The sequence below is a fragment of the Montipora capricornis genome, chromosome 2, assembly GCF_036669925.1.
Source record: "Montipora capricornis isolate CH-2021 chromosome 2, ASM3666992v2, whole genome shotgun sequence".
NCBI classification, from domain to species: Eukaryota; Metazoa; Cnidaria; class Anthozoa; order Scleractinia; family Acroporidae; genus Montipora; species Montipora capricornis.
The window spans coordinates 26,489,787-26,504,786 of record NC_090884.1 but is presented as its reverse complement, the minus strand read 5'-3'; the positions used below and the strand labels follow the sequence as shown (position 1 = coordinate 26,504,786).

General features: G+C 40.7%; 1 protein-coding gene across 3 annotated transcripts in view; it reads right to left on the bottom strand.

Annotated features, from left to right (window-relative positions):
- Positions 1-1,819: 1,819 nt before the first annotated feature.
- The window catches only part of LOC138039193 (uncharacterized), a 35,503-nt gene continuing 22,322 nt past the window's right edge, over positions 1,820-15,000 (bottom strand). The window contains exons 2-7 of one of the 3 annotated variants that reach the window (XM_068885386.1): positions 13,022-13,257; positions 10,367-10,484; positions 8,693-8,809; positions 4,683-4,867; positions 3,746-4,088; positions 1,820-2,758 (exon numbers count right to left, since the gene is read on the bottom strand). In XM_068885386.1, the coding sequence (XP_068741487.1) occupies positions 2,718-2,758; positions 3,746-4,088; positions 4,683-4,867; positions 8,693-8,809; positions 10,367-10,484; positions 13,022-13,257 (1,040 nt within the window). In that variant the 3' untranslated portion in view covers positions 1,820-2,717. The remainder of the gene's footprint in view (positions 2,759-3,745; positions 4,089-4,682; positions 4,868-8,692; positions 8,810-10,366; positions 10,485-13,021; positions 13,258-15,000) is intronic. The other 2 variants (XM_068885387.1, XM_068885388.1) reach the window with 2 other exon arrangements.

Genomic DNA, 15,000 nt, shown 5'->3' with positions numbered 1-15,000 from the left:
GAGATTTACGTGATGCAGTTGTTGATTAAGAGAAGGTTGTTCTCTTTGAATATGAAAAGCTTCTTTTTTTTTGAGTTGAAAAGTCGTAGAGGCGTGATCTAAAATATGGAAACATTCCCCTGAAGACAGGGCGCGACATTGTTCGGAATTCTGTAGGTGCTTGAAAATGTGAGAGGCCCTATCACCGACTAAGTGCTCACGCAAGAGTGTGGAAAAATGCCGGGTTGTTTCGCCGACATAACAGGCATTACAGCCCGCACATACAAACTTATAAACCACACGTGAAGGAAGCCCGCCAGGGATAGGGTCTTTCACACCAAGCAACTTGAAGTTGCCTATCTTAAAAGAAGGAAAAAACTAGTTTGATGTCCAACCCTAACCCTAACCCTTAGGGCAATTGCAAATTTGGACCGAGAACTGAGGGAGCTAATATACAGCTATTTCAAAAATGTTGTCGGGGAGAACGACGAATGTCAGTTATAGAACGGCGGTTGCACGACTGAAAAGAAATGTGGGTATTGAATATTAATAAATTTAAAGAAAACGACAAAACTTTTGAAATTACAAGACATGTTTCGACAGAAACTTCTGTCATCTTCAGTTGATTAATGTACAAAGCGTTAAGTTGAATTAATAAGTACGGAAAAAGTGCTAATTATGCCAATAACAACGGAATGTACATAAAACGTGACATGTGAGAATTAAAAAGATAGTTTTAGATTTACGTGATGCAGTTGTTGATTAAGAGAAGGTTGTTCTCTTTGAATATGAAAAGCGTCTAGCTAATAACCCAGTAAAGGTTTTCTTACGGTAAACTCTGGTTAGAAAAGAAATGGGATCACTAAAACACTTCTTTGCTAACTAGAGTTTACCGTAAGAAAACCTTTACTGGGTTATTAACTAATTATTTCAGTTTCACTTCGTACTCTTACAAAGTGGGTCTCATCAGGACTCTTATTGATAGGGCCTATAAGATTAACAGCACCTGGTTGGGGCTACACGAGGACATAACTAAGCTTATGGAAATCCTAAAAAAGAATCTTTTCCCCGCCCATTTAATTGAAAGGGTTGCAAACCGTTACATTACTGGGACCCTAAGTAATCATTGTCTCCAGGGTTCCCTTCGACTTCCCCTGTATTTTATTTTAAGCTACCTTACATAGGCCATTTTTCTGTAGTAACTCAGAAAAAGATCCGTCACTTTATCAAGCGCTACTGCAATGATTTAGGGTTAGATGTATATGACCCACGACTCACGACCCACGACACACCCACCCACGCGATTTAACTTCACCCAAAACTTGTTCGCGTGTAAATCTTCTTAGCTTCAGTTCTGTTGATGTCAATTTGACAGTTTTCTGAAGTTTTTTTACCTCTGTGTGATTTGCAAACTTTCTTCTAGTTCGGAAATTTTCGCTTTTTCTCGTTCTAATTTCGGCAGAAGTAAGAGAACTTTGTCAAATTTTTCCTCAATTTGTTGTAATTTCATGCTGCACCGCGACAAGCCATAATGGTTTCTGTCTTCTGTAGCGAAGATATCGTCGTCGGTTTGTGAGCTTGAAGTTCGTTGCCTTGTCCTTTTCGCCCTTCTTCTTTCTGAGGATGCTGAATGTGACTCATCTGAGCTCATTTTAGCGGTTTAAACGTTTTTGTCGTAGGCAAAAAGCGTGCTTAAGCAGGCATAGGCATAGGCATAGGCATAGGCATAGGCATAGGCGGAGCAATGAAACTTGCGTCCGCCATACTAAACGTCTCGTCCCAGCCATAAATTAACTTTTTACTTTTCTTCGGTTACAAACGATTCTCAAGGAAAGAAAACTTCGTTAGTGTCTTTTAATGTCTTTTTATGTGGATCACAATCATACCTGACAAGAAACACAAGGTGGCGCGGCAAGGTGTTCATCCGACCTTGTGTGCGAGGCTGAAGAATTATATAGCCCTAATCCACTGACTTTGCAGTTTTGCCCTGGATATTATACTCCAAATTGAATAAATAAGCACATTCAATAGCTTAATCTTAGTGATTGAACTATGAATGTCTCTTTGGACTGTCTGTGGCTTACTTTTTCTAAAAACTAACATGCTTCTTGCAGTAAAAGACAGCACTTAAACTGAACCGTGTTTGTCTTAATATTTACCCTGCTATAAACAGTTTTTCCTGATATCACAACAAACAAGGTCTCGGTAATGTGAATCAGCCAAGGCCAAAGTTCCAAAAATCAAGCCGAAACAAAGGTACTTTAACTTCATTTAAATATGGCGAAATATATACAGTGTGTTGGCTATTCATGCATAGCTAGAGGGCGTAACCTTCACATGATGAGTGAATTATCTGCTGGAAAATTACACGCTTATCTGCAGGTTGTACTCAATGATTAGTAGAAATTAAATAATCAACCAGTGATAGGAGCGATGTTGACTGCACTGTTGGATCATTACAACCTGATTTTTGATCATCCTTATAACAACCACTGAAAGTTATTCGCTGGGTTTCAATGATTGTTCTATGGTTAGGATTAGCGCTTGATGAAATTTTTTTTCATGAGAGAAGTCTGCGTAGCTCTTGTTATAAATTGGTGCGCTGTTTATCCATTCCTCCACCGCACCAATTTATGAAGAAAGTCAGCTAAATTGAACAACGGCCAAATGTATAAAGTTCGCCAAAGGTGCGACTTGCATTATATGTACGCAAGTTTTTGTTATGAAAAGAAACGACGTCAGCGGATGAAGACAGCAAAAACATCAGCTAAGTCCATGTCTGTGAAAAGAAAATAGATAACAGTTGGATTGTTACTAGACAAAGGAATGTATTTGTAACGAAGAGAAGTGAAATACGCGAGTGCGGTTAACTCCAGAGTTCAATAAGTACTTCATAAAACAATCACCAGGCAACCTTTACCCCATTTGACTTTTTAAAACAAACCTACGACACGTGAAACATAAGAAGAATAAAAACATCAAAAAAGGAATCGTGCGCATCTACATGTGATCCTGTCACGAAGCATGTATAACGAAAAGTCAGTCGTTTCCCTAGTGGCAGCGAAAACTCGAGCGAAATAGGTCCAAGCCTTCTCCGACATTTCTCCGATTCAGGAGCTCACTGCGCTTGCGTCTACCTATGAAACAAGTGTGAACATCGTTCAGGGTATTTTTATGTTCAGTTATGCTTGTACGTCAACGTGCAAACAGAGCAAAATCCAGCACATGGAACCACAAGGAGGAAAAAAATGCTTTCCATGCGGCGGCAAGATTTGTGATGATATCTAGGAAGATTCTTATAGGGCAGACTGCTGGTTAGTGAACAGAAAAAAGCTTACGCTTGAACAGAAGATATCAAAGACACCACCTATAAGCGACTGACTCCTTAATTTTGAATGACAAAAATGACATTAATAAAAAGACACTTTCCTTATTCCTTTAAGGACACATACACGGCCTCTGTAACGTTAAGTAAATCTGGCGAATGCGGAAGATTCGCCTGACGGCTTCTCATTCAAACCTACAGACGACTTGCCCGATGTTAGTTAAGAATTAGGAGCGGACTAAGGACGGGGAATGCGGCTCGTCACTTCCCTCCTTTATTTGTGTATTGTTTTTAGTTCCTTATACTGATTTCTTTTTCGAGTGGTAAGCGGGGAGAGGCAGGTGCGGTCTCCTTCTGCTGAATTTCCCTAGGGAACAAACACGAGTCGGTCCGCTGCAGCAATCTTAGTTGCAATCTTTAGCTGGGATTTGTCAGCCTTACCCTCTGAGTTATACACGGAGGAATTTTTCTCCTTGCTGTAAAGGATGCTCAGGGGATTTTTTCTTTCAAAGGCACAGGGGTTAGTATCAGTGCTGATCATTAACCAGCCTACATCGTTTTTACAGCCATCGTACTTTTCGGATATCTCAAAAGAGCGGCGAGTATCTTGAGCTTTCTCAATGATTGGTTGAAGCTCAAAGTACTTCAGACTTGAATTACTTTTGAGGTCATCCCACGTTGAAAAATTGAGATTTTCCTTGGTAAACCATTCAACATTATCATTAACGGCATTGAACTTGAGAGATTGCACTTCTTGACCATCCTTGTAGAGAGCAACACGAACCTGCAAATTGATAGCAAGAATACCTTGAGTAAAAGACGAGGATGTTTCAATTGGCTGGCGTGGAACCAACACCAAAGGTAATTACTTAAGCCAATCACAACATTTACAGAAAAAAGGAAATGATCCAGTGATAATCAAAAGCTATCCAACCGCGTTACCTCCGCCGGCTAAAGTTTCCGGCAGAGCAGGACTTGATGATTTCTCAATGCAGCACCGAGAGTAGCGCTTTAGTTACTTAAAAACTTCGCAGTTTTTTTAAATAGACAAAGCAAAAGATGGATGTCCAAAACTTTGGACATCATCTTGGATTAAATGTTTACCAGGCATTTAGACCATGTATATGCCACATGACGAAATGGACGTTTCATGTTTCGATAGTTAAAGCGACAGTTCTTCCAACGTCGCAAGACTTTCAGGATTAGTCAGTTTCGAACCCGCGAACACGTCATGCAGGTACGTAGCATTGACCAATAATCTTTTCTGGTCAGGGAGCAGCACAACAGAGCTCTTCCCAATGGCGATGCAGGAAAATGAGAGATGTCCTTAAAAAGCTGTGTGATATCTTACTTTTTCCTTACAAAGTTGTTCTCATACCTGCTTAGGATTAAACGTGTTCCAGTTGTGAGAAAGTACCAGACGGTTTTTGTAATGTCCATTAAAAGTGGAAGATGTATCCAGGGCGGCCGTCACATTCTCGGAAGTTGTATTTCGTGATTTCCACATCTCCGCAACGTACAAAGGCGTTGCGTTTGCAACAACTTTAAATACCATCGTCCAACCTGTAGTTATTAGTAAGAAAAGTCATCTATGTCACCGGAAAACAAAGAAACGTTTTCAAATGATTTACCAGTTAACTAACATGCAGGGACAGCGGAGCCAGGGTGCAATCTGGGGTAGCTTTAGCCCCCCCCCCCTCTCCCCCAATGTCAAGCAAAAAATAAAAATAAGATGTAAAACATCTGTCATTTTACGGTTGATCCACGTTTATTTTGTTGATATCCGTCGAGAATGCTCAAAGTCGCATTTTCGAGCTTCAAGATTTCTAAATTTTCGGGCGGAAATTTCCCCAGAACCCCCTACAAGTTAGCGTCTCCGGGGCTTCCTTGTTAGACCCCCCCCCCACCCGCAATGCAAAATACGCTCCGCCGTCCCTGATATGGGATGTTTTTCGTCGCAAAATCTCCTCACACTTTGCAATCCCTCCCATGAAATTTCGCTCTTATGCACCTGAGAACCAGCTCTGATTGTTTGCCCGACGACCAAGTCAGTTCTAGTCCTAAGATGAAATCACTTTTTGCGATACTTTTTTTTAAATAATAATAAATAATGATAATAATAATGAATGTTTATTTAACCCTCTCGCAGAGCAAGCTCTGAATTACAGGGAGATTAGGAATAACTTACAAATATTCCACAGTCACAAAATACTTTAGTCTATTAGATCTTGTTCTAAGTGGGTGTATTCTGGTGCCCGACCTCGTGCAATAATCATGTTGGACAGACAGGGCTCTAGAATGTGCTAGCTTCCTAATTGGGTCGTCCAAGTCCAAGTTTGGCATGTACCGTTTACATAAATCTATGGGGCGAGACTGGAGTGTTCGAGACCTACATTAATGAGCGCGGTCTCGTAACTTAAACTTGGGAAGATAATGTTCATTGCTCGTTTCTGAACTCTCTCTAACGATTCTGAGAGGTATTTGGACATGTTAATAGAAACCACGCAGCTGTATTCCAGTACTGATCTTACAACTTGCCATAAACTACGATGATATCTTGATCGCTGACACCACACTTCTTCAGCTGACGTAGGGCATGTAGCCGTTTGTTAGCTTTCCTGACTATAATGTCACAGTGGGAGTCCCATTTTAGGTAATCTGCGATAGTGATACCGAGGAGCTTAAACGTGCGCACACGCTCAACGACCGTATTCCCGGTGAAAATGGGGCTCCACGTGCAACTATTATAGTCAAGAAAGTCAACAACAATACATTTGCATTTGGTTGGATTTAACATCATTTTGTGTTCACTAGCATGACTGTAAACGTCGTCAACTAAAAAGTTCATTACAGGAGGTGAGTTCCTTGGTACGATCTCTAAGATGGTCAGGTCGTCCACAAACTTTGCGCGTAGAGGCCATGATCTCACCAACTCGTCCACCATGATAGCAAAGAGGATTGGCCCGAGCTTGGTTCCCTGGGGAATACCTCCATTACACGGGAGGATGGAAGAGGACATATTGGAGATCTTCATATACTGGGAGCGTCCTTCGAGGAAGGCAGCTAACTAGCGAGCAATACAGGGGTGGAGGTTGAAGCGATGTAGCTTTCCAAGGAGGGTGCTGTGATCAATCAGATCGAATCCTTTTCTGAAGTCACCAAAAAATAAGTAGCCTGCACAGCTTTCTCGGTCCAAGCTATCAAGCAGTGTGTGTAATAAATACACCAACGCGTCCGTAGTGACTTTTTACTTACTGCGCACTGGAGGGGATCTAACACACGCATGACAGGCTCGTAAACGCAACTGAGTGTAAAACCCTCCATAACCTTAGCTAGCTGGCATGTTAAGGCAATGGGTCGTATATCATTTTCAACCGAAGTGTGGTGGGTGGGGGGGCATACTGATACGCGCTTGAGTATGGATGGTAGAAACCCCTCGCGCAACGACGCATTGTACAAATTAGCCACTACCGGTACCAGCTTGAAGGCAAACAACTTCCAAATTATATTTGGAATTACGTCAGGGCCAGGTGCTTTTTTTTATTTTAATGGCCCTAAGTGCCATGTACGCTTCCCTAGATGTAACTAGGAGGCAGTTCGGGATCTCGTGCACAGGGATGCTGTTGACGTCATGTGGCGTAAGAGGAGTGAATGGGGATGTAAGACCAACAAAGAACTGATTGATGCTTTCGCAGAGGTCCTGGACAGACGAGATGGTTGTTCCGTCAATTATATTTAGTTGATGGTACCATTGGTTACGAGAGATCGAAGATCCCGACAAACTATTAGCATTTAACCACCACTTATCTGCGCAGGACTCCTTGAGGCACTTGGCTTTAGAAGCGTAATAGTTACGCTTGCACTTTTTGATCGTGATTTCAATGGACTTCGTTGCACCTGCGGTGGAACTCGGGAGAATCTTTTCCGAATTTTGAGAGCGCTCTTTGTCTCCTGGATATTAAAGTCCTGATCCTGGGGGTTATCCAGGGTTTATCTGACTCCTGCGTAAGGGTTGACTTCGAGGGTAGGAAGTAGTCAATTGCCGCTGATAGGACTTGGGAGATGTAGTTACACTTATCCACACACGATGCAATAGAGTAGAAATGATCCCACGAGAAGGCGGTCATCCAGCGCGGCAAAAGCTTCTAATGGCGCTGTGTCGGGTATCGCGAAATGTCACAAGCCGCTTAGCGGGCTTGGCAGCAGGCGTAACAGGCTGGATAAGGACGGTAAAGTGGTCACTTGTGCTGATCTTTGATATTGTTAAAAACTCTGCAAATAGCGTCTACTTGTTCAGCGTCGAGTTGTCTGGTGGCTGATTCGACCTTGGCGATAATCTCAGTGGCAGGGATGTACGCAGGAGTTACGGCGACGTTCAGCCCTTCGAACTTCGAAGTTCAGTCATTACGGCGAAGTTCAGTCCTCCTTTTTCTCCAAATTTCAATGTAAGCAGTTTGCGATGTTAAACCGGGATAGAGACATGCATGTGTCGATCGTGGGGCAAACAGCTGCTAATGTTGTTAACTTCATATAACTTATGCTCCCCGATAAAAGCGAAGTCTAAAGACCCAACAGCAAACTATTTGTCTAATTTGAATTTGAGTTTGAATTCGTTTACCATTTTAATAATCATTTCAATTCTTTTCGATCCTTTCTTTCGTTGCATGTTGCTAAGTGAAAAACGTTGTCATTCTCTGTTGTTTTCGTCTGTTTACAACAACAAACAGAAACAAGGATTCAAATGATTAAAATGGTAAACAAATTCAAACTCACCCTCGTCCATTTTGCCACCCAAACCCGATGCAGATCTGTGCATGCGCTTGGATTTACCGCTGGACAGAAAAACTGTGGAAAATCAGGACTGGCTACTGGGCCTCCGGGCCGCCGGGCCGTCGCGGGCCGTGGGCCGCGGGCCAGCGCTATTTGTCTGCAGTCTGCAGTCTGCAAATGTCAGACACCGTTGTGTATGATCTATTGAAGTTTTAAGTCGGATATAAGTCGGTCGTTTATGGCATGATTTAAACCCATGCAAAATGCGAGGCCGGAAATGATTAAGCGACCACCCTCAACTGGCCGTTTAATAGAGGTACAATATAAATTGGGCAGAAATGGCAGTCAGTCTAGTTTTATTGCCTCTACTGTATGTAGCAAAATGCTTGTTTAAAAGTGAACATACCGGTATGTGAAGAAATGCAAAAATCATCCAAACAAAGTTCAATGATACCGTGCAAAGTTCTGTTACTCTAACACAAAGAGCATGTAGTCCATATACAGTACTGACATATCATTCGGGACTTTGGAAAGTGGCCGCTTAATGGAGGGTGGCCGCTTAATAGAGGTCCGACTGTATTTTTCCCACAGAAAACGAGAGTAAAAGAAATCGAGTACCTCCTTCATCGCTTGTCTGATCACAGTAAACAGGAAAATGTCCGAAGCTGTCGTTCAGTCGAATGTTATAGATTCCGGAAACGCGTGGATTTGGAACTTTGGAGCAGCCAGTGACTACTAAAGGAAAAATATCATAGAAGAGGATCAAGGTTTCGTTGCAAAACTAACGACAATTTTGCGGGGAATAATAGGACATTTGCATGATGACGCTATTTGACTACAAGTCCCAGAATCCTTCAGGTTTTGCTTACCTCATGCATTAGAGCTATTGTTATTTTTACCCCGATGGGAATACAAAACTAAGAAAAGAAAAACAAACTAAATTCTAGTAGTTGTAGTTAAATGACGCTATCGTGAAAGTTGCCAATTCTTGAATGATTACCCTCATCCGGTCCTTTACCTGACACCTACTTGCATAGTACTGAAAGAAAAGGACGCTATTAACTATTAATGTATGCACATTTTGCCCTTTTCTGGGAAATTGGTGATCATACAAAAAGACTGAAAGAAATTTATGGATCACGTCACTCTTTGGTCTATAACTCGCGCTTCAAATTTAAGTGACATTTCGCTTATGTAATGGGCCCGAGGGATATTAAGGATTAATTTCACGCGTATTTTCGCGACTCCGGCAATTTTGTGAGAACTTTGAAAACACAAGTGAAATTAAACCTAAATTGCACGAGGGCACAGTGCGATTATATGTTCATCATGCACATAAAGGGCAAGATTACTGAGTGAAGCCCATCTAATGCCGCGATAAGTAACAATTAACATGCTTTCATTTGGTTAAAGTTCAATTCAATAAATTGATGCTGTCAAACACAAATAGCACTGTATTTTACATGTGGATAAAAAGCAGTTTAATCAGAGTCAGAATCTGGAAGAAGATTCTCTTGTAACTTCGCTTGCTCTGACTGAGCAACTGTTAACCAATCAGGATCGAGTAATCATGCCCTCCTGATTACCAAAAGTGCCCTCGTGCTTAAGAAAAAAATATGCCCTCCGTCTCAGCCAATCAAGGTTCAGTAATTTTAACCCTTATGTGATAATTTCATTTATCGAGTCCTTCGCGGGAACACACAAGCCCAACAAATTGACTTGCTCTCAACTGATAGTTCGGTTGGTAGAGCATTGCACTGGCATCTCGGCGTCATTTGCTTGTGCTTGTGTTATGGTTCGTTTTCACTTGGCACGAATCTCTTGTGCTTGCGTCGCACCAGGCGTTCTGAGACCCTGAAAATGTTCTCCAGATGTTCGTAAAGTTGCATGGTATTGCATGGTATAGTATTTCAATAAACCAATGCTATCAAAATGCATTGCTGTGATGTGTAATGCGTTTGCATGTTACATCATGATGTTTGTGCGGCTTGCTGCGATGTCACGCCGGCCAACTCCTACTAAATTAGCTTTAAGTTTTATTTTCCCTTTTTTATGCCATCTCGTTCAAAACATCAAATGAGCGAAATAACTAACGCGGAGCCAGGGTATGTTCTTAGTATAATCTTAAAATTCTGGTTATTCAGCCTCAACGTTCTTAAAGAAGGTTCATCATTGACAAAAGTGCATCTTAATAAAATATCTGAACAACAGCTGCTGAATGTTTTCGACAAGATCTCCTTAAACTGTCAAAAATCTTATCCCCAATTAAACTCATGATTAGTTTGTGCCTACCGAGATCTTCACAATGCTTTCCAGTATATCCCTTTTCGCATTTGCAGTAGTGGGTATTATCTATTGCGTTGATAGCACATTTTCCATGCGAAGAACACAAATTGCCATAGCAGTCATTCTGTGGAGTGTAAAAATACATTACCTTCAAAAACTAACACCTTAAGTATTGCAGATGAATACCACTGATGTGTTGCCGGACGAGGCGTATAGCACTGTACACGGCATTCATTTGCAATTAAGCGGCCGGGCATTCTGCATTTCAGCCTTGACTTTTTTTTCAGAAAAGTAATCAGTGTTCAAAGTTCCCACCAGTCACAGGCTAAATAGAGTTAAGCTTAGAGCGAGCTTCAATCGAGTGTATTAAAAGCAAAACCAAAGTAATTACTTTGGCCAATCAAAAAGGACAGAGACAATCCAGTAAACCAATCAAAACTCAAAGTAATTACACGTAGCCGACACAAATCACGGGAAAATGTGCACGCGCGAGCCACGATTGGTTTTGGTTTCACTTTTGATTGGTTGAAAAAGTGGCGCGAGAACTTTGAAGCAACCACTGAGAAAAGTAATGCAAAACTAAAGCAATTCGCTAATTACTTTCGACAATCAATTGAAAAACGCTCTAATACAGTAATTTCTTGATTGTGATTAGCTAAAAGAACGCAGATTTCAGGTAACATAGTACAGAAAGGAGGTCATTCTGAGCGAAGAGGTAACAAGTGAACCATTCTGATTGGTTAAGTGATCAAAGTAACCTACAGAGAGTCAATAAAATGCGAGTCAAAATTCAAAATTCGTGATGAGCGAGGATTGCGTTAACACAATCTCCAATGTAAAAACTTGTCCAGTTTTGTCGGTCTTTAAAACAATGTACGCTTGCTAATTGGTTATTTCAAATTGCACTGGAAATCATTCCTTACCTCTACAAACTACAAGAAAAAAAAAAAAAAAACAGTGAAGACGCTTATCACAACTGATCATGGAACCTTACAATACTATCTTTTAATAAAAGAATCACTTGAAACAACTATTCAGAAGCTAAGATCTGTCAAGAAGGCTGAAAAGTGCAGTCACTTAACTTTTCCATGAAATAAATGAAGTGTCCAGTTGACAAAAATGAATGAAACAAAATCACACAATACATTGAACACCCGCATATAAGAACCTACAATTTAAGAACCTGTTAGGCTAAAAATTCCATTTTAGACCCCCCTTACATAAGAACCAGGTTAATCAAGTTGTCATTTTAGAAAAATGACCTTGAAATTGCAGGCGACAGGAACAACGACTTTGATTCGTCATGTGGATTTTGAGAATTCTGGCTTCTATTGTTTCATTGCAAATAGACCAGGCTTCGCAGACCTTAACATTTTAGATGTTACAGTTTTATTTCATGCTTTCATGTCTGGAACATTGAGTACATACATGTAAAGAAAAAAATAAGCTGTAGTTTTGCTGTATGGTTAATACTGTTGGTATTTAGAAAAGTTACATGTTACTTACAGCCAAATGTCATGGCGTAGATATCTTTTGTGGAAATAAGAACCAATTAAAGAATTAACCTAGATAGCCCAAAACTATGTAACTGTGTTACAGACTGAGAATTAGGGCTGTGCAACAGAGGTAAAGCTTGTTCATTCATCTTAACCGCTACTGTTCATAATTTGGTTTAGTTAAAACGAACGCACGAAGACTTTGGTGAGGGTTCCCAATACGATCTTCGCCAGGCCATATGGACCAAAATTTCCGGCCCCAATTCGGATCGTGATTCCGACAGTCTTTATCCACTCATTGCGATCCCTGTCACAGTTTCTAGATTCCTTTACCTCAAAGGATGTCTTCTCGGAGGATTCGTGAATGGTTCTTGCCTAAGCAACTGAGGAGAGCCTTCAAGGTCTTGACAATCATTCGTATCTCTTAACAGTACCAAAACGAATGCATTTATTTGCATGGATTTATTGCGTCATCACCTTCCCCACCCTGGTCCCTGTACACCCTGCATGCTTGAAATAAGCCTAATGGGCGTGTCTTCACGCTTATGAAGGTGTTAACGTTAAATTTCTTTTAATAATATCTTTTTTGTCTTGCTCTTTCTTTCTTTCTTTCTTTCTTTCTTTCTTTGTTTCGCCCTGTTTGCAAAGTAACTTTCTGCACTTTTCCGGTTGTTTTAAAAAGTAAAACGTGCCTCCTATTTGTGCCTTTTTTTATAGTCTTCGACACGGTGCGAAAATTGAATTAATTTAGCGTGGATCTTAGATCAGTAATTATTGTGATTATACGCCGCCTAGAAAAATAAAGAAGATACAGACGATGTAGTTTGATGAGGAGAAACCACAGATCATCCAAGAGGCCAAAGCTCTGATAGGGCTCGCAAAAGCTGAATCGTTTGCACTGATAAGGTATAATCGTTGAAGGCGGTTGTAACGAGACAGCTTGATATTGTTCATATTATGTCACTGGAATTTCCAGGATCTCGGTTCTTAACAGCGCTACTTACCTAATTCCATATTTAAAACTCCCGAATCCCGTTTAGCGTTCATATCTACAATACTTAATCTCTTTCTCTGTGCTCACCAAATCCTGATCCCAGTCTCTAAATAGGTCAAATCCGGGATCCCGAAAAACCTTTGGGAGACCCTCTATTGTCAGTTAAATTACCTCTGTTCCTACATAAATAAAGCCGTCACTCTCTTTTAGGTCCTCAGGATGTTGTTTGTAATCAGAATCACTTAGTTGGCAGACGGAATGTCCAAAGTTGAAAGAGAGACAATCCTCGTCAAGGTAACATTTAATCCTGCAGATGTCGCTTTCGTCAAGGGTTATATTTTTAATCACATGATTCTTTAGAGCTTTACCAAGAATTGCTGGAATAAACTGCAGTGTCCTGCAAGCCCCTAGGAGATAAGAACATAGCTCATCAAATGACAAATTCAAGTTTATCAAACTTACTGTGGCTAAACAAAACTAATCCAGTGGCGGACCCAGGGGGATCCGATTTTTTTTGTTACTGCTTGTTTGAAAATACATGTCCACGGTAAGGGTGCCAAGAAAACTGGCGTTAAATTGATTATGTTTAACGGCGACAAGGAGGAAACGGGGGTTCTTTGGGAGAGTAACTGAGTTGCAAGGAGAAACAATTTGCTGAAAATATTGTCCGTAGTGTTTTGTGAGTCAAAGTATGGACCCCCACCCTGCTAGCAGAGCCTTTCTTTTGCTTGCTCGATTTTGGCGTTCTCCTCCTCAGTAAAGAAAAAGACAAAAGGAGGCTCTGCTCGAAGGGTGATGGACCCCCTTCCCCTCCTTCCTTTTCCAAAATAATTCATGGATCCGCCCTTGTAGTCAATAATAAATAAAGTAAGACAGAAAGAATTAAAGAAAACGAAGTGGAACACAAAATCTAGGGCAATCGAGTCGTTCACATTCAAGTCAAGTCGTTGATATGACGTTTCGTGGCAATCTTACCACGCTAGACAGCGAATTTTGGCACGAACAATTTAAAAAAGAAACGTTAGTCGTGTACACGTTGAAGCTGCCATCGTAATTTTGTTAATAAGGTCCATGATTAATTGAGTTAATGATAATAATAATAACAATAACAATAATAATAATAATAATAATAATAATAATAATAATAATAATAATAATAATAGTAATAATAGTAATCTGGAGCAATTACTCGTTATTCTGGTAGTTATTATCGACTGCAAATTACCGCCCACCCAGCGAATTTCGGAAAGGGACAAGCTAAAACAAACTGAGTGAGGGAAGATTACACCATGGTAGGACAAGATGGACGGGCCAGATGTGCATTGATTTAATTAACAGTAGAAACGAAGATAAGACTGTGGCGACTGCCCAATTAAGGAAATGGTCGAAAAATCGGTATTATGGAATTACCGTTGAAATACTGGAATCACTGACTAGTTTTTTTTTTGGTATGTTTCGTGCAAGACGTTTCGTCTGGTGCTGAAGCCTTCATCAGTTGCAATATAACGGTAGCACGCGTGAGTCAAAGAACAGCACGTCGAGCGCGCGCTGATGAAAATCCGCATGCAGTTTCTTGAAAACGTAGCGCGAGACTTTTGCGCATGCCAGAGACTTGTAGACCTCTGGGATGGCTATGTGGTCATTTCCAGACTGCGGATCCTTTATTGAGTACCAGGCTTCCAATTAATGGGCCTTTTTCGAAATATCAAATATTCAGCTTGATAGTGAGGCAGTGAGGACAAAAACAATAGAAGCACGTTGGAATGAATGTGAAAAATATTTACATATCATCCACTTTCCTGTGTCTTTATCCTCACTGCCTCAATATCAAGCTGAATTTTAATATAATATCGAAAAAGGCCAATTGATGATGAACTACAAGAACAAAGAAAAAACAATGGACAAGACATAGATACTAACAACCGACAAGAGCATGAGGATTTGAATGAGAATACCACTGAAAACAACAACGAAGCAGCCAATGAGTTAGCGCCTGAAGATTTAGTCCGCGTTAATGAGATAACACAAGTTGCTAAAAAGATCTACGAAGATATTGTGACCGTCTTGGGCAACATGGAAAAAAAGAGATGTCAGCAACTTTGTAAAAAACACCTATCCTATAAGGAATCTGGATTTAGGACATCTACTAT